Source organism: Capricornis sumatraensis, chromosome 15 (assembly GCF_032405125.1).
Source record: "Capricornis sumatraensis isolate serow.1 chromosome 15, serow.2, whole genome shotgun sequence".
Classification (NCBI taxonomy): Eukaryota; Metazoa; Chordata; class Mammalia; order Artiodactyla; family Bovidae; genus Capricornis; species Capricornis sumatraensis.
In genome coordinates, this window is record NC_091083.1 from 54609231 (window position 1) to 54627023 (window position 17793).

A 17793-nucleotide genomic window follows, 5' to 3' on the forward strand; every position below is an offset into this window, starting at 1 on the left:
AGGCTGGGAAAGCAGAACTTAGGGTGGGGCCAAGCGACAGACAGAGGATTTTCTGGGGCCACCAAGTGAAGGCATTCCTGGACACAGCCTGAGCTGGGAACATGGGCTCCTGGATGCCAGCTGGCAGCTGCCCTGCCCTCTCACTGGGTTGGCCAGCATAGCGTGTGGGGAAACAGGACTGGGATCCCAGCAGGCTCTGAGACTGAGGTTCCCTAGGAGATCCCTGTGTGCCCAGCACAGTGCTCCCCGACCTCGTAGGCAACAGAACCAGAGCGACAACCTGCTATGGACTTCCTGCTCCAGCTCCTCCTCCTGGCCTTACCCATCCCAGCAGGTAAGCCTTGCTGGCCTTTTCCTTCTCACAGGGCCTGGCTGCGGCGAGTCCAGCCTCTGTTGGCCTGGGCAGACTGAACTGTGTCTGGTCACAGGTTTAGCTGCTGAGGTTGAAGGAGGGCATGAGGAGGCGGTGACAGGGTACAAGGATCCTCTCTGGGGTGCCCAGAGGGGTTGCATTGCTGGGGGCAGGGCAGGATTTGAGAGTGCGTCTGGAACACCTTCTGGGGGGCAGAGCATGACCCCAAGCCTGCATTACGCTCTTTCTTGTCCTGTCTCTCCCTCAGACCTGACCTCGTGGGGCGTCTCCAGTCCCGAGACCGTGAAGGGTATGAAGGGGTCCTGCCTCGTCATCCCCTGCGCCTTCAGCTTCCCTGCCAGTGTGGAAGTGCCTGATGGCATCACAGCCATCTGGTACTATGACTACTCAGGCAGACGGCAGGTAGTGAGTCACTCTACAAACCCCCAGCTGGTGGAGGCCCGCTTCCAAGGCCGTGCCCAGCTGGTGGGGAATCCTGAGCTCAAGGTGTGCAACCTGCTGCTGAAGGACCTGCAGCCTGAGGACTCAGGCTCCTACAACTTCCGCTTCGAGATCAGCGAGGTCAACCGCTGGGTAGATGTCAAAGGCACAGCAGTCACTGTAACGGGTGAGAGCAGGGTCACCGACTAGAAGGGACTCCAGGCTGCTCCTGGCCCCACTGGCTCATAGCTCCAACCCTGGTCCTAAACCAAAATCCAAACCCAAACCCAGCCCTAATCTTGGCTTCAGTTCCAGCCCATCCCTGTGCCCCCAAGCATTCGCCCCCAGTGAACCCCTGGATTTCTCCTTCCCCTTGAAGTCCCCTGCCCTCGGCTGAGGTCTCCAGGGCAGGTGGTCTCAGGTATGGTGAAGGGGAGCCCCCAACCTCCTGTCTTTGTCCTCAGAGGAGCTCATCATGCCCACCGTTGCCTCTCCGGCTGAGCTACATGAGGGCATGGAGGTGGACTTCAACTGTTCCACTCCCTACGCGTGCTTGCAGGAGCCAGTCACCCTGCGGTGGCAAGGCCAGGACCCTGCCCGCTCCATCACCTCCACACTCCAGAAGCTTGAGCCCACAGGCATCCACCACCAGGAGACCCTCCACATGGCCCTGTCCTGGCAGGACCATGGCCGGACCCTGAGCTGCCAGCTCTCGGCGGCCAACCATAGGACTCAGCGCGAGATTCGCCTCCAAGTGCAGTGTGAGTGAACGTGGCAGGCTGGGTGGGTAGCACATCCTTGTTACTGAGCTCACACACATCTGTGGTTCCCCAGTGGAAACCATCTGCTTCCGGCCTGCAGGAATAGCCAGGCTGTGCTTGGACCTCCAGGGTGGAGCAGGCGGAAAGACTGCTAAGCCCCAAGAGTAGTATTGAAAGGCTCCCTCCACCTCCAGTCCCTGAAGCTAGGCTGGGCAGGGAAGGGAAGACTCAGCCGGAGCACTGGGGGTTGGGCAGTAGGGGCCCTGGGATTTAGACCAGCTCTGGAGGATGAGGAGGTGGCGAGGGTTCACCCCTTTCTTGCCTCTCACACTCAACAACCAGGGTAACACTTGGACGTGGCAAAGAGACAGTGGGAGGAATTCCAAGTTTTCACTTGATTATGCATCTTCCCATCACAGTAAAGACAGGCAGCCTGTTCTAGAACAACTGTTGTACATAGGCATCAGGCTGCTGGCTTCACCATTGACTAGATGAGCAAACTTTGGGCAAGTTACTTGCCTCTCAGAGCCTCTGTTTTCTCACTACCTCTCTGTAGTGGAGATAATAATAAATATGTTTTATCTCACAGGATTGTTATGAAAATTAAAAGTGTGCTTGGCACCTATTAAGCATGCAAAAATATTAGCTTCTATTATTTTCATAGTTACATAGATTAAGAACTTGAAAATACTAGCTTTTTTTTTTGCCACACCACATGGCTTGTTTTGGGGGGAGGAGAAGGGGACGGCAGAGGATGAGGTGGTTGGATGGCATCACCAACTCAGTAGACATGAGTTTGAGTAAACTCTAGGAGTTGGTGATGGACAGAGAGGCCTGGTGTGATGCAGTCCACGGAGTTGCAAAGAGTCAGACACGACTGAGCAACTGAACTGAACTGAACTGAACTGAACTGAACTGAACTGAACTGAACTGCATGGCTTGTGAGATTTCAGTTCCCTGACTAGGGACTGAACCCGGGTCACAGCAGTGAAAGCCCAGAGTCCTAACTACTAGGCAATCAGGGAACTCCTGAAAATATTCGCTGTTATTAGCATAGTTACATAGAGAGAGGCTTGAGAACAAGATTTAAAGAAATGCAGTTTCTTTGTATCGTTGGCATCTCCCAACAAATGAGTTAACCATTCTCAGAGAGAATTTGACTCTGCCTTTAGCCCTTGTGTTAGGTGGTTTGTCCCTTGCCAGCAGCTGCCACAAGCCACTAAAGCAAGCAGTGTGCCCATGGCCCTCAGACAGAAGAGATGGCGATGGACACGTCATGAGGCAGAAAGCCACTGAAGGCAGTGCAGGCTGAATGCTGTGCCAAGCATCACGGCATCAGGCTGTCAGTAGACAAGGACAGAGCAGGCTTCCTCACAATGTGAGGCCAGGGCCTGCCCTGGACAGGGGACTGATGGGAGTTCCGATTTATCTGGGTGGGCTTCCTTAGGGCAGAGTGTTGAAAGGGGAGTGGAAAAGTGCCCCTGCCTTCCCTGGGCACCATACTCGACAACCCCTGTCATGCCTTGCAGATGCCCCCAAGGGTGTGGAAATCCTCCTCAGCCCCTCGGGGCGGAACATCCTTCCAGGGGATCTGGTCACACTCATCTGCCAGGTGAACAGCAGTCACCCTCAAGTCAGTTCTGTGCAGTGGGTCAAGGATGGGACGCACCTCAAAACCCGGAGTCGTGTACTACAGTTGCCCCGGGCAGCCTGGGCTGATGCTGGCGTCTACACCTGTGAAGCTGGGAATGGTGTGGGCTCTTCGGTCTCACCTCCTGTCAGCCTTCACATCTTCAGTGAGTCCTGGGTGAGCCTGGGTCTTGACCAGAGGGTAGGGAGGCATCCAGGCCATGGGAGCTGAGGGAAACGAGGCCAAGGTGCCTCCTGGGATGCCTGTGTGGAGTTCCAGCTTGGCTTCTGACAGGTGACAAACCTCCCTGGCAGTAAACAGGGCAAAGAGATGCATGGCCAGCCCAGGAGGCTTCTCCTCAGAGGGGTGTGATGTACAGGGTGCGGAGGTTTAGGCCGATGGGCTGCAACCCTGAGGGGTGGGGCCTGGAAGTCCCCTGAGTAGCCCTCAGTGTGTTCTATGCTGCCCCCCAGTGGCTGTGGTCCAGGTGAGCCCAGCAGGCTCGATTCTGGAGAACCAGACTGTGACGCTGGCCTGCAACACACCGAAAGAAGCGCCCAGGGAGCTGCGCTACACATGGTACAAAAACCACGGCCTGATGAAGGACACCCACAGTCGCATCCTCCAGCTGCACTCAGTCACCAGGGCCGATACAGGCTTCTACTTCTGTGAGGTGCAGAATGCCCAGGGCAGAGAGCGCTCTGACCCAGTCAGCGTGGTGGTCCACCGTAAGTGGTGGGGACGAGGGCACTGGAGCTGGGAGCCAGGCCAAAGATTAGAGCCCCTGCAGGAGGGTTGGGGTCCTCGGCCCGGGTGCCCTTGAGCTCACATCTGGGCAAGGCTTTGAACTCCCCAGGCCTCAGTGTCCTATTTTAAACAACTTTTTATTTTGAAATAAGTTCAAACTTAAAAGTTGCAAGAAAAATACAAAGAATTATTATATACGTTTAACCTCAATTCCCATTTTTTAACATTTGATTTTCTAACTATATAGTATATTTGTGTGTACATATGTACTTATACACATATATGTATGCATATACACATGCACATATATGTGTGCACGCTTGCACACATTTTCGCTACATATACATTCTATTCACATGTGTATATACATATGCCCTCTATATGTATACATGCACACATAATCTATCTATCTATGTATCCATTTATATTCTTCAGGCATAATGGCCCTTTACTCCTTAATTTCTCAGCATGTATTTCCTAGGGTCATTCTCATGCATAACCACAGTACAACAATTATATGTAGTCAAGAAACTTAACATTCATACAAGATCATTATCTAATTTACAATCCATGTTTAAATTTTACCAGTCGGCCCAATAATGTCCTTTATGGTAATTTTTTTTCTGGTTTAGGATTCAGTTCAGGATCTTGTACTGCATTAAGTTGTCAAGTCTCTTTATTCTCCTTTCTTCAGTCTTTCCTTGTCTTCTTTGACATTGAACCCTGACGAGCACAGGTCAGTTGTTTTGTGATATTCTCCCCTTGCATCGGTCTGAATGGAGCAGACCAAGCCCGTGCACCTGGGCAGAGACACCACGGACATGATTCTGTGTCTGTCTCCCTGTGTCACCTCAAAAGGCACATGGGGGCAGTTTGTCTCATTGCTGGGAGTGTGGACTTTGATCATTTGCTGCAGTGCTGTCCCCTGCCAGCTTTCTTTACCAGTTTTCCCACCATTAAAGTGGGGTCTCTGGATCCCCACTCTCAGGGTGACTGCAAGGATTGACTAGGATGAACTAGGATAACAGAGTGATTTGCCCAGTCTGAGGACAAATAGGAGCTGCTGGGGGTCACTAACTTTTCCCAGGGCATCATGGGACAAAGTAGGTGCAGGGGTCAGAGGCTGTAAGAGGAAATCAGGAATGCACCTGTTGAGGTAACAGGCCTGCCCCTCATTCCGTGCAGACCCGCCCCTCACCCCACACCTGACTGCCTTCCTGGAGACGCAGGAGGGACTGGTGGGCATCCTCCAGTGCTCAGTGGTCAGCGAGCCCCTGGCTTCTCTGGTGTTGTCACGTGAGGGCCTCATCCTCGCCTCAACTTCCGGAGAGGGTGACCAGAGCCCACGCTTCAGTGTCTACTCTGCCCCAAACTCCCTGCGCCTGGAGATTCGAGACCTGGGGCCAACTGACAGTGGGGAGTACACGTGCTCAGCCACCAATTCCCTTGGGAATTCATCCGCCACCCTGGACTTCCATGCCAATGGTAAGAGGGCCCCACTGGGGCTGGTAGAAGGAGCCTGAGGAGGAGGCCTGCTCTGGCCTCTTCCTCCTGAGAACCAAGAGGGCTCAACTGAGGGCCTGACCTAGCTGGCTAGAAAAAAAATCACATCAAAGATCTGAGCTATACAGTCATCCCAGTCCCAGAGTTTCCCCCTAAGTCAAAGCAAAACAAGAAACATGGCAGATTGAGTTATTCCTTTTGTATCCACTCTGACTCTGAACTTATAGGGTTTTTCAATGCGCATTCATTTGTTTTTTATTTACTAAACATCTGGAGCAGACTCTGTGGTAGGAAGCCCAAATAGAGAGGCTGAGTCTTGGTGCACATGTTGCCCTTCCCTCCTTCTGAGGCAGACATAGCTATTTGATCAAGCCAGGTTTTGACAGAGGCCTAGGATCTGGCCCAGAATCCTGCTCAACCATGCTGCAGCCAGCTACCAATAGATCTGAATTGGCATTCAAGGTCAAACCCTTCTGATATCAAGAGATTTACAGAGCTGATGCCATGATGTTCAGACCTTCTGATAATTGAGTTGGGAGAAGCCCAGGAGGGCTTCCTGCAGTGGGTGGCATGGAGCTGCAGACATGCAGGGGAGCTGAGCTTTCTTCTCTCCTCCCGCTAGTGGCCCGCCTCCTCATCAGCCCAGCAGCAGAAGTGGCAGAAGGGCAGGCGGTAACACTTAGCTGTAGGAGCAGCCTGAGCCCGATGCCTGACACCCGCTTCTCCTGGTACCGAAATGGGGCCCTGCTCCTCGAGGGGCCCAGCAGCAGCCTCCTGCTCCCTGTGGTCTCCAGCACTGACGCCGGCTCATACCACTGTCGGGCCCAGGATGGCCATGGCACCAGCGGGCTCTCCTCACCTGCTGTCCTCACCGTCCTCTGTGAGTAGCCTTCCCTCCAGCCCCTGCCTGCTGTGGGAAGATCAGCCACCAGAGCCCATCAGCCCCCTCCTCCAGGACCTCCTGACTCTGTCCTGCCCAGAGTTCCGATGGAAGGCAGCCACGAACCTGGGCACCATGGCCCTGACCGCCCTAGCTGAAACATGGAGACCGAGTCTAGGGCATCCCATTTCCCCATCCCAGTCCCATTAGAGCTCTGCCTCTAGCCTCAGACCCATCATGGACACCATGTCCGAGCTTTATCCTCTGCAGCTGGGCCCTGGGACACTACTCCTATATATGTAGACACGCCCCATAGGCGGCACCCTCACAGGTGCAGACACAAAGGCAGAGCCTCCCCACACAGGGCCTGCATCTTGTCAAGGGTGGATGCTCCTGAGCGGCTGACCAACATTCAGGACACACTCAGCTTCCAGCACAGCTTCCCTAACATGTGCAGGACACATGTCCAGGGACTGTCAGGAAGAGCGGTCACCTCTTGGGGGTTTTCTAGTGTTCAGGGTGAGATCACCTGGGGGTCTTGGTCCCACTCTTCAGAAACTTCTAGGAGAAAGGCAATTTAGGCATTATCTGTTCTCATGGGAGCTGGCTTGGAGATAAGAGATAAGAGACAGGCAGGGTCTTAGGGGAGGGGGTGTGAAGAGAGGAAGCAGACAGTAAAACAATCAGGGATTGCTCTGTAGGTACCCTGCCCAGGAGCACATGGCGGGGATGCAAGGTGGCTGCTAGCCCATACAGTTCTGGCGATGGCAGCCCACTCCAGCACTCTTGCCTGGAAAATCCCAGGACGGAGGAGCCTGGTGGGCTGCAGTCCATGGGGTTGTGAAGAGTCGGATATGACTGAGCGACTTCACTTTCACTTTTCACTTTCCTGCATTGGAGAAGGAAATGGCAACCCACTGTTGGCAACCCAATGTTCTTGCCTGGAGAATCCCAGGGCTGGCGGAGCCTGGTGGGCTGCCATCTATGGGGTCACACAGAGTCGGACATGACTGAAGTGACTTAGCAGCAAGCTAGAAAAAGGCCCTCCTTCCTCTGGGAAGACTCAGGCCAGTGCTAAGGCATAGTTCAGCACACGGGCATGGGCTGAGGTCCTGCCACCCCGATCCGGTGATCCTTGTATAATGCACTGTCTGCACAGCTGTTTGCGGCAGCTCCGGGTTCATGCCTTTGCTCAGCGTGTTCTGGGAGCCTAGCTAGCTTTGACTGCACCTGTGGGAGCCTGGCAGAGGCTGTGGGATAGTGCCCATACTCCTCTCTCCAGATGCCCCACGCCGGCCCACGTTCACTGCCCAGCTGGACCCTGACACCGCCGGAGCCAGTCAGCGAGGCCTCCTGTTGTGCCGTGTGGACAGCGACCCCCCGGCCCAGCTGCGGCTGCTCCACAGGGGTCGCGTGGTGGCCTCTGCCCTCCCATCAGGGGGCAGCTGTAGCGCCTGCGAGAGCTGTTCCCCACGCACAAAGGTTACCAGAGCCCCCAACCTGCTGCGGGTAGAGATCCAAGACCCGGTGCTGGAGGACGAGGGCGTGTACCTCTGCGAGGCCAGCAATGTCCTGGGCAACGCCTCTGCCTCAGCGAACTTCAATGCCCAGGGTGAGGCAGGGCAAGGAGCATATCACTTGGGGTCAGGGGCTGGTACTTGGGACCCTATTCGTTTGCAACCCCCAGCTCCGAGGAGGGTCAGTTGGGCGAAACCACCTCCTGTCAGCAGAGGGAGTTCGGTTTCCTCCCCTTGCCCCATGGGCCCCCAGAGAGGCTCCTTCCCACCTGCTCCAGACAGGGAGGCAGGACCACTCACCCTGGGGACTAGGGGGAAGCCGTCAGGGTTGAGGCCCATCTCAGTAAGCCTGTGCTGCCTGCTCTCCAGCCACCGTCCTGGTCATCACACCGTCGCACACGCTGCAGGAGGGCACTGGAGCCAACCTGACTTGCAGGGTGAACCGGGAAGCTGGCGGCCCTGCCAACTTCACCTGGTTCCGAGATGGGGCCCTGTGGGCCCAGGGCCCCCTAGAGACCCTGACGCTGCTGCCTGTGGCCAGAACAGATGCCGCCCTGTATGCCTGCCGCATCCTCACTGAGGCCGGTGCCCAGCTCTCCACCCCTGTGGTCCTGCAAGTGCTCTGTGGGTGATAGGCAAGGGGATTTGGGCCCTTGGAGGGTGGAAGGGGTGGTCTGGGGCAAACAGGGCTGAGGTTGAGTTTGAGGAGGCAAGAACACGGCTTGGGTGTGGGCGCATGTGGGCCTGGACTGCGTATCTGGAGGACAGCCTGGCGGCTGAAAGGTGGTGAGCTGGGTAGGGGCTGGCCTGAGCTCCCCTCTGTCTCTACAGACCCTCCAGACCCTCCAAAGCTGTCTGCTCTCCTGGATGTGGACCAGGGCCACACGGCTGTGTTTGTCTGCACTGTGGACAGTCGCCCTCCCGCCCAGCTGGCTCTGTTCCACGGCGAGCACCTCTTGGCCACCAGCCCGGGGCCCCAGCTTCCATCCCGTGGCCACCTCCAGGCCAAAACCACAGCCAACTTCCTGCAGCTAGAAGTCCAAGACTTGAGCCTTAAGGACTCTGGCAGCTACCGCTGTGAGGCCAACAATGCCCTGGGATCAACTAACACTTCCCTTTTCTTCCAGGTCCAAGGTGAGCGTCCTCTGTAGCTGCGGTGCATCCAAGTGTCCTGGGGGCCACTCTGCATGTTTGTGTAGAGATGTGTCATATATGGGCTTCCCAGGTGGTGCTAGTGGTAAAAAAAGAAACCCTGTGCCAATGCAAGAGATGCAAGGGATACGGGTTTGATCCCTGGGCTGGGAAGATCCTCTGGAGGAGGAAATGGCAACCCACTCCAGTATTCTTGCCTGGAGAATCCCATAGACAGAGGAGCCTGGTGGGCTACAGACCATGGGGTCTCAGAGTTGGAAACAACTGAAGCGACTTAGCACGTGTGTGGAATATGTAATCTGTGTGTTAAGTCACTCAGTCATGTTGGACTCTTTGTTACCCCAAGGACTGTAGCCCACCAGGCTCCTCAGTCCATGAGGTTCTCCAGGCAAGAATACTGGAGTGGGTTGCCATTTCCTCCTCCAGAGGATCTTCCTGACGCAGGGATTGAACCCATGTCTTTTACGTCTCCTGCGTTGGCAGGAGGGTTCTTTACCACTAGTGCCACTTGGGAAGCCCCATATAATGTGCAAATGATCACATTTGTACATACATTGTTGGTTGCTGTTTAGTTGCTAAGTTGTGTCCGACTATACATATATATATGTATATGAATATATCCATATTCTTCATTTATCTATCTGTATATATCGTCTGTAATAATCCTGCCTAAGTGAATAAGCCAGAAAAAACAAAGTTAATACCAATAATGCTGAAAAACAAAACCTTTTTTTTTTTCCTCCCACAGTGACAAACATCAATTTTTGAACATTTTCCCTGGGACTTGTTTCTGTATCTCCTATTTATCATACCCTTTTCACAGGCAGAGAAACTAAAGGTCAGGGATCTAGGGGCTTGCTCACGGTCACATGACCAGGAGGGGCCCTGTTAGCTCTGGATGAATTCAATGCTGGTCTCTGGCACAGTCTGAGCTCTCAATCACCACTCTAGCTGTCCCTCACCTGCTCTCTTCCTGCCTTAAACGTGGGGGGAACCAGAGACAGCCCTTTGCCTGGTCTTCCATTCCTGGGCTCTCATGATTTGGAAGTTGGGTGCGGAGATGGGCTAGAGAGAGCTGCTAATTTCCCCTTCCAAGCTGTTGGTCACCATGCTGAGGTCAGCTCATGATCAGGTCAGTGGTCCTTGGTTGGACCTAAGTCCCTACCATTTCTGTGCTTTATGGGGTCAAAACAACATTTGTCAAGAGCTAACACGTGCAGGTGCTGTGCATGGCACTAGGGTTAGACCCAGGTGAGGCTCACCCTGTGGTAGGTGAGATATGATTGACCAAGCAAAACCATAACTCAAGGTGATGGGCAGTGAATGCCAGGTCAGAACCAGGGCAAAGGAGTCAGGCACAGGAGAGGAAGAGGTGTGAAGCTGCAGTGGGGCCCTCAGCAGTGGTCTGGTGGGTGAGCAGTGGCTCTGGCACGTGGGGTTGGGGTCTTGGTGTCCTCATGTGTACACAAACGCAGTCCCAGATGTGGAAGGCCCTCATCTGCTCTTGGTTTCTCCCTGTAGGAGCCTGGGTCCGGGTGTCACCATCGCCTGAGCTCCAGGAGGGCCAGGCTGTGGTCCTGAGCTGCCAAGTACCCACAGGGGTCCTGGAGGGGACCTCATACCGTTGGTACCGAGATGGACAGCCCCTCCAGGAGTTCACCTCAGCCACAATCCATTTTGCAGCCATAACTTTGAGCCAAGCTGGGGCCTACCATTGCCAAGCCCAGGCTCCTGGCTCAGCCACCACAAACCTGGCAGCCCCGGTCAGCCTCCATGTGTCTTGTAAGCATTTTGGTCCCATTTGTGTTTCTTGGGGAAGGAGGGAGCCAAGGGCATGACTGGGGAAGGGGATATTGAGCCCTTGGTCCTGGACTCTACTTCTGAGAGAGTCCTAGATGAGGGAACACCTGGTCGGGCCCTGACCATTGTCTGCCTTGTGTAGACGCCCCTCGCCAGGCCACACTCACTACCCTTATGGACACAGGCCCTGGGCGACTGGGCCTCCTCCTGTGCCGTGTGAACAGTGACCCTCCAGCCCAGCTACGACTGCTGCACGGGGACCGCCTCGTGGCCTCTACCCTGCAAGGAGTGGGGGAGCTTGCGGGCAGCTCTCCCCGGCTACAGGTGGCTGTGGCCCCCAACACGCTGCGCCTGGAGATTCACAATGCAGTGCTGGAGGATGAAGGCGTCTATACCTGCGAGGCCACCAATGCCCTGGGCCAGGCCTTGGCCTCAGCCACCTTTGATACCCAAGGTCAGAATGGGGCTTTGAGTGTGTGAGTGGGTGGCTCTTTTAAGGGAAGAGGAGGCTGGAGAGTGTTCTGGAAGCCTGAGACACAGGCAGGAGGGCTGAACATAGGACAGTGCATTCCCACTCTTCTTAAGGGCAGCAATCTCCAAACTTGGTTTTCACTGAAGAACCTTTTTTGAAAACAGAATTTTACATGGATGCCCAGGGGATAAAACTAATCAGACAGGGGTCACTCAAGGAGAAACCACAGCAGGGCTTTTGAGGCCTGTGTTCTCCCAGGTGCCCTCCAACAGGGTCAGGGAGGGCTCAGGGCACTCCAGAGAGAACTCTGCTGGGGAACACCTGACAGGTGATGAGCTATTTACCAAGCTCCATCTCTGAGCCCCACTCACAGGTGGGTCACCTGTGCCTCCCAGAGGCTGAGAGGCTTCCCAACCTACAGGTGGCTTGCTTTACACAGTCTTCGGTATTCCCTGGTGTCCCTGTGCCCTCTTCTCTCTCCAGCTGTGAGTGTGCAGGTGTGGCCCAAAGCCACCGTGCAGGAGGGACAGCTGGTGAACCTGACCTGCCTTGTATGGACCACTCACGTGACCCAGCTCACCTACACATGGTACCAAGATGGGCAGCAGCGTCCAGATGCTGCCCACTCCATCGCCCTCCCCAATGTCACGGTCATGGACGCCACCTCCTACAGCTGTGGCGTGTTGATCCCTGGCCAGACACTCCATCTCTCTAGGCCTGTCACCTTGGATGTCCTCTGTGAGTCTGGTTGGGTGCAGGGTGAAGCTTGCAGGGATGACAACAGCTTGCGGGGATCAGGGCATGGCCGAGTCCCACAATCATCTACCTCAGGAGCTCAGTACCCAGCTGGTTAGCACTGGACAAGGAGCATTAGAGTTGGGGGACACTGGGGCAGAGGAGCAGTGCTGCAGGTTGGGCAAGCGGAGGCCATTGGGGGCAGGGAGCCAAAGCCTTCCTGTTTTGTATGCCACCTGCAAACTGGCCTCCTAACCGCTGTGGGCGCTGAACTCCTTCTCTGCCTTCCTGCATCGCAGATGCACCCCGCAGCCTGCGCCTGACCTATCTCCTGGAGAGCCGTGGCGGGCAGCTTGCCCTGGTGCTGTGCACCGTGGACAGCCGTCCACCTGCTCAGCTGGTCCTCAGCCATGCTGGCCGTCTCCTGACCTCCTCGACCACAGCCTCTGTCCCCAACACCCTGCAGCTGGAGCTGTGGGAGCCCGGGCCCAGTGATGAGGGTCTTTACAGCTGCTCAGCCCACAGTCCTCTGGGTCAGGTCAACACATCCTTAGAGCTGCGGCTAGAGGGTGAGGCAGGGCCTAGCCAGGGGTGGGATCAGCTATGGTGTCTTGCTGGACCCAGCTGACCCTGTCTTCTTGGTACAGGCGTGAAGGTGACTCTGGCTCCATCAGCCGCTGTGCCCGAGGGAGCCCCTATCACAGTGAGCTGTGAAGACCCTGCTGCCCGCCCACCCACCGTCTATGTCTGGTACCACAATAGCCGTTGGCTGCAGGAGGGGCCAGAGGCCTCTCTCTCCTTCCCAGTGGTTACACGGGCTCACGCAGGAGCCTATACCTGTCAGGTCCGGGATGCCCAGGGTACACGCAGCTCCCGGCCCACAGCGCTGCATGTCCTCTGTAAGCAAGGGTCCTTGCCTGGGGGTGCCCAGGGTGAGTGGAGGGCGCTTCTGGGCCCTAGTCCGGGTGGGCACAAGACTGAACAGGACTGAACCTGGGAATGGACACTTGGGGAAAAACATAGGGGATGAGGGAAGATTCCTTAGGGTCCTCTGAACCCTGCCTGGAGGAATCTGCCCACAGGATTCCTGAAGCTGTCACTCCCTAGAAGTGACCATTTCCCCAAAGGCTTCAGCCTCACCAATGCCAGGCAGGTGGGCAATGGATAGCACAGGGTTTCCAACTCTGTGGAAACCCTCAACTCTGCCCTGTTCCACCATCCAGATGCCCCCCGGGATGCCACTGTGTCCTCCTTCTGGGACTCAAGGACCAGCCCCATGGCTGTGGTACAGTGCACCGTGGACAGTGAGCCACCTGCTGAGCTGGCCCTGGCCCGCAATGGCAAAGTTCTGGCCACCAGCAACAGCATCCCTGGCTTGGCAGTGGAGACGGGCCATGTCCAGGTGGCCCGCAATGCCCTGCAGCTGCGAGTGCAAGCCGTGCCCTCAGGGGATGAGGACACCTACGTCTGCACAGCTCGCAACCTGCTGGGCTCAGTCAGCACCACCTTGGGGCAGCTGCAGGCAGAAGGTGAGCCGGCCAGGAGGCAGAAGGGGCGCCGTTGCTGTGGGGTCTGAGTCTGTGTGAGGGGTGGGGCTCCCACAAGAAGAAGCTGGCTGGCCTGACTTGATAGGGAGAAACAGTGCCCACTGGAGGGGGGTTGCTCAGCCTGAGGGGGATGAACAGCCTGGCTCTTGGAGAGCTCCTTACAAGAGAGGTGGGTGGAGGTATGGCAACAACTCAAGGGGAGCATGGGTGGAGGGGAGACATAACCTTGCCCTGAGAGAGCCCAGACTGTGGGTGGGAGCACAGACCTTCCCTGGGGAAACTGGGAATGGGAGGACTGATCCAATCTTACTTTCAGGGAGCTCAGTTTGCGGGACAAGGTGCAGCCCCATCCTTGGGGAGTTCAATCTGGGGGCAAGACACAGCCTCATCCATCAAAAAGCCTGAACTGATGAGAGAGGGAGGCACTGCTTTGCCCCAGAAGTCCCCAGGGCAAGGAGAGGTAGCCCTGATGGCAGTCTGATGGGGGAGACACAGTCCCACCCTTGGGATCCAGATCCTATATTATGCACAGAGGACAAGCCAGAGGCTGCAGCTCCCACAGGCCTCCAGACCCCAACCGCGTCTGCTCCTGCAGGTGTGCACGTGCTGGCCGAGCCAGGGCTAGATGTGCCCGAGGGAGCAGCACTGAACTTGAGTTGTCAGCTCCCTGGTGGCCCTGGGCTCATGGGCAACTCCACCTTCACTTGGTTCTGGAATGGCCGGCAACTACACACGGAGCCTGTGCCCACCCTCGCCTTCACCCACGTGGCCCGCGACCACGCTGGGATGTACCACTGCCAGGCTGAGCTCCCCACTGGGGCCACCGCCTCTGCTCCAGTCACCCTCCGCGTGCTCTGTGAGTGTCACATCCTTGACATCCTCCCCCTGCCTCAGTCTCCCTGCCTCTCACATGCTCTTCTGCCTGCAAAAACCAAGGGCTTCACAGCAATGGAGTCCTGGGTCAGAGAATCCCCACTGACTGGTGTGTGATCTTGTGTCTCTCTGCTTTGGTTTCCTTACCTATAAAATGTCAGTCCCCTCTCCTTGTGAGGAGTGCAGAAGGTAGAGCATGCAGAATGCCTGGCACAGAGTAAGCCCTCATCAACCTTAGCCCCCTATTTTACTCTTCACAAGGGCCCACATTGTATTAGTCAGCTATTGCTGTGTAACAAGCCACGCCAAAACCTAGTGCTTAAAACGACAGCCACTTTTTATTTGCTCACAAGTCTACAGGTCAGAAATTTGGGCTGGGCTAGCAGTTCTGTGGCCTTATATCACGTGGCTGCAGCTATTTCATCTTCTTGGCTGGCAAATGGAGTGCGCTGTCAGTTGGGCCTCATGTGTCCAACAGGCAGGCCTGGGCTTCTACTTGGTTGTTTTCCAAGGAAAGCAGAAGCTGCAAGGCCCATTGAGGTCTAGCCCTGAAGTCACACAAAGGCACTTCTGCCTTCAAAGGGAGTCGCAGATTTAAAGAGTGAGGAAACAAGCTCTGCTTCTTAATGGAAGGAGCAGCAGTCGCCTTGCATGGGCTACAAGGAGGGGAGGAATTGTGTAGTTGTTTCTGCAGTCACCACACCCCCTGTCTTCCTGCAGATCCCCCCAAGACACCCACGATGACGGTTTTTGTGGAGCCTGAGGGTGGCATCCAAGGCATTCTGGACTGCCGAGTAGACAGCGAGCCCCTGGCCAGCCTGACCCTCCACCTTGGCAGTCGGCTGGTGGCCTCTAGCCAGTCCAAGATTGCTCCTGCCAAGCCACACATCCATGTCTCAGTCACCCCCAATGCCTTGAGGGTGGTCATAGAGGAGCTGAGGCCCAGTGACCAGGGGGAATATGTGTGCTCCGCCTCTAATTCCCTGGGCTCTGCCTCTGCTGCCACCTACTTTGGAACCAGAGGTGAGAGCCCCCGCCCTATCTCCTAGGCTGTGCTGCACAAAGGCCCAGCTCCCAGGTCCAGAGGCTTCCTTCTGAGGTCTTTCCTGAATCCCTTCAGCTTGTCTAGTCTAGACTGATTGCTTGAAACTCCTTTGCAGGGGGAAATTTCCAAGAAAAAGTAGAACTTAAAATAGGTTTCATCTTGGGGGAGTCAGCTTGGGAGGGAGAATCAGAGGCCTGGAGCCACAGCCACCCCCTAAGCCTCACCTCATGTTATAGCCCTGCACCGCCTGCAGCTGTTCCAGCAGCTCCTCTGGGTCCTGGGACTGCTGGCTGGCCTTCTCTGCCTACTGCTGGGCCTGGGGGCCTACTACACCTGGAGGTGGGTCTGGAGCTAGAAGGTGAGCGGAGTAACCTCTTCCTTCCCCCATGTCCCTCCCACCAAATTCACAAGCTCCATACTTTCTAGCCTGTCCCCTCTCCTTCCCCCTGCTCCAAATTTGGGAAGCCCGTCTAAAATTGTCTCTAAATCTCTCTTTCTATAGTTTTCTTCTTTCCTTATCTCTGCTCTCTCACTGCTGAAGAAAGGACGGGGGAGGACGAAAGATCAAGTAGCCTACTCCCCACAAATCTCCCCCACAGCTCTGTGTATCGAGCAGGGTGTAAGCTCACGGGGTCGGGGGATGGAACGGGGGCAGGCGGGGGAGGAGAGAGGCTCTCTGAGTCCACTCTTGTCCTTGCAGAAGGAGGCATTTCCAGAAGCTGAGAGAGGGTGAAAATTCAGTGGAGATGGCTTCTCACAAGGAAACCATGCAGGTATCCATTCACCATGTGGGCACGTGCAGATGCAGTCCTTGGCTAACCTGCACGGTGGACTGGCACCGAGAGATTATTCTCATTTATAGGACAGTGCTTGGGGCTGGGGGAGATTGGAGAGAGAGCACAGAGACCCAGCGTCCCCTGGGAAGACAGTGGGGGCCATATTCTGAGTAGGGCAGAGCAGTCATGGGCTTGCTGCATGGCTGCCTGAACAGCTGGAGCAGACATTCTGAACTGAGCAGCATCGCCGCTACTTCCAGGACACATCTTGCAACATAGGACCCCACCTGGGTTTTAGGGTCTCTCTTCCTCACTCCTGATTCTGCCCATCACCTGAGCAGGAGTGAAAGTCTGTTTCCCCTCCCCCGTGGTGTGTCCCTTTCTGTAAATAATCCATTTGGTGGGCCAGGGCTCCCAGTCACATTTTCAGCCATGCACACTCTCTCCAATCCCCTGGGGACCCATACCTAAGCCTGGGGACTTGGAGGACTGCCCTCCAGAACTAGAGGTCAGGTCATGACTGCTCCCAGAGTCTTCTAGTGACCAGTTTTCTCGGTGGGAAGCTCATTGATCCTGATGCAGCCACATGTTGGACCTCATGCTGGGCTCTGCCCCTGAGCTGACCTGTGGCGTTTCCTGCCTTTAGGAGGAGGAAGTCACCAGAATCTGTGATGACTCGAGCCCTGTGAACAATGCAGCGTTGGGTCCTGACTCCCTCTGAAAACATCTCTGTGGCATCTGACTTTCTATGACCTGGCTCCAACCCCCAAGAAAAATGGGTGGTGAGAGGTGGTGGTGAACCTCAATCTACCCAAAAGGGTGTTGACCCTGGGCAACTCGGAAGAGAAATGAATTGATCACGTTGTCTATTTCTCTTTCTCTCTTCTCTGGATCTCATCTCTCTATTTATCTTCCAATGCACTACCTCTTCACATCTTCTTCCTTCAAGCGCACCGTGGACTTCTGGGATGGATTAGAATAGAAGAAAAGCTTTCTATATCATTACAAGCTGGTCAAGGCACCCCATAGTGACTAGAATATAAGCTAGGCTGCTCTAAAAAGACCAAATACAGTAACTTCAACATGAAAGAATTTGATTTTTCTCTCTCATACTAGTCTGCATGTGTTATGGTGGTTTAAGATGTTGGAGCTCTGGATCCTTCTCTTTTGTTTTTCTCCATCCCTAAAATGTTGCTTTTGATTGTGAAGTTCACAATGATCCCATTGGGCTCATACTCCTTCCAGCAAGAAGAAGGAAGAGTGGAAGTGAATTGAAAGGCACACTCATTCCCATTGTGGATACAACCCAGAAGTTCTGGGTGGAATTTGGTCATATGGCTACTCCAAGCTGCAAGGGATTTTGGGAAATGTAGTTTTTATTATATTTCCAAAGGACTCCCAACTATGGACTCACCCCTGAGACTTTGAGAACACTGACGAGAATGCTGCCAGCAGGCCATATTCTGTCTCAGTGCCCATCTACTGAAGGCCAGGGTATGCCTCTGTCCTTTCTGGTCATGAGTCTTGGAGGAGGTAGTGCCTCTCACATATTAAGACTGAGA

General features: G+C 55.2%; 1 protein-coding gene across 1 annotated transcript; it reads left to right on the forward strand.

Moving 5' to 3' along the window:
* The first annotated feature begins 285 nt into the window (after positions 1-285).
* SIGLEC1 (sialic acid binding Ig like lectin 1) lies at positions 286-17568 on the forward strand. The gene is made up of 21 exons (XM_068987042.1): positions 286-334; positions 621-980; positions 1258-1554; positions 3084-3350; positions 3658-3912; positions 5117-5416; positions 6057-6314; positions 7597-7926; positions 8201-8455; positions 8663-8965; positions 10505-10765; positions 10926-11237; positions 11739-11993; positions 12290-12559; positions 12638-12889; positions 13214-13519; positions 14133-14393; positions 15131-15433; positions 15692-15794; positions 16156-16228; positions 16878-17568. Exons 1-21 carry the CDS (start codon positions 286-288, stop codon positions 16950-16952), a joined length of 5145 nt encoding a protein of 1714 aa, XP_068843143.1. The 3' UTR covers positions 16953-17568.
* The last annotated feature ends 225 nt before the right edge of the window (positions 17569-17793 follow it).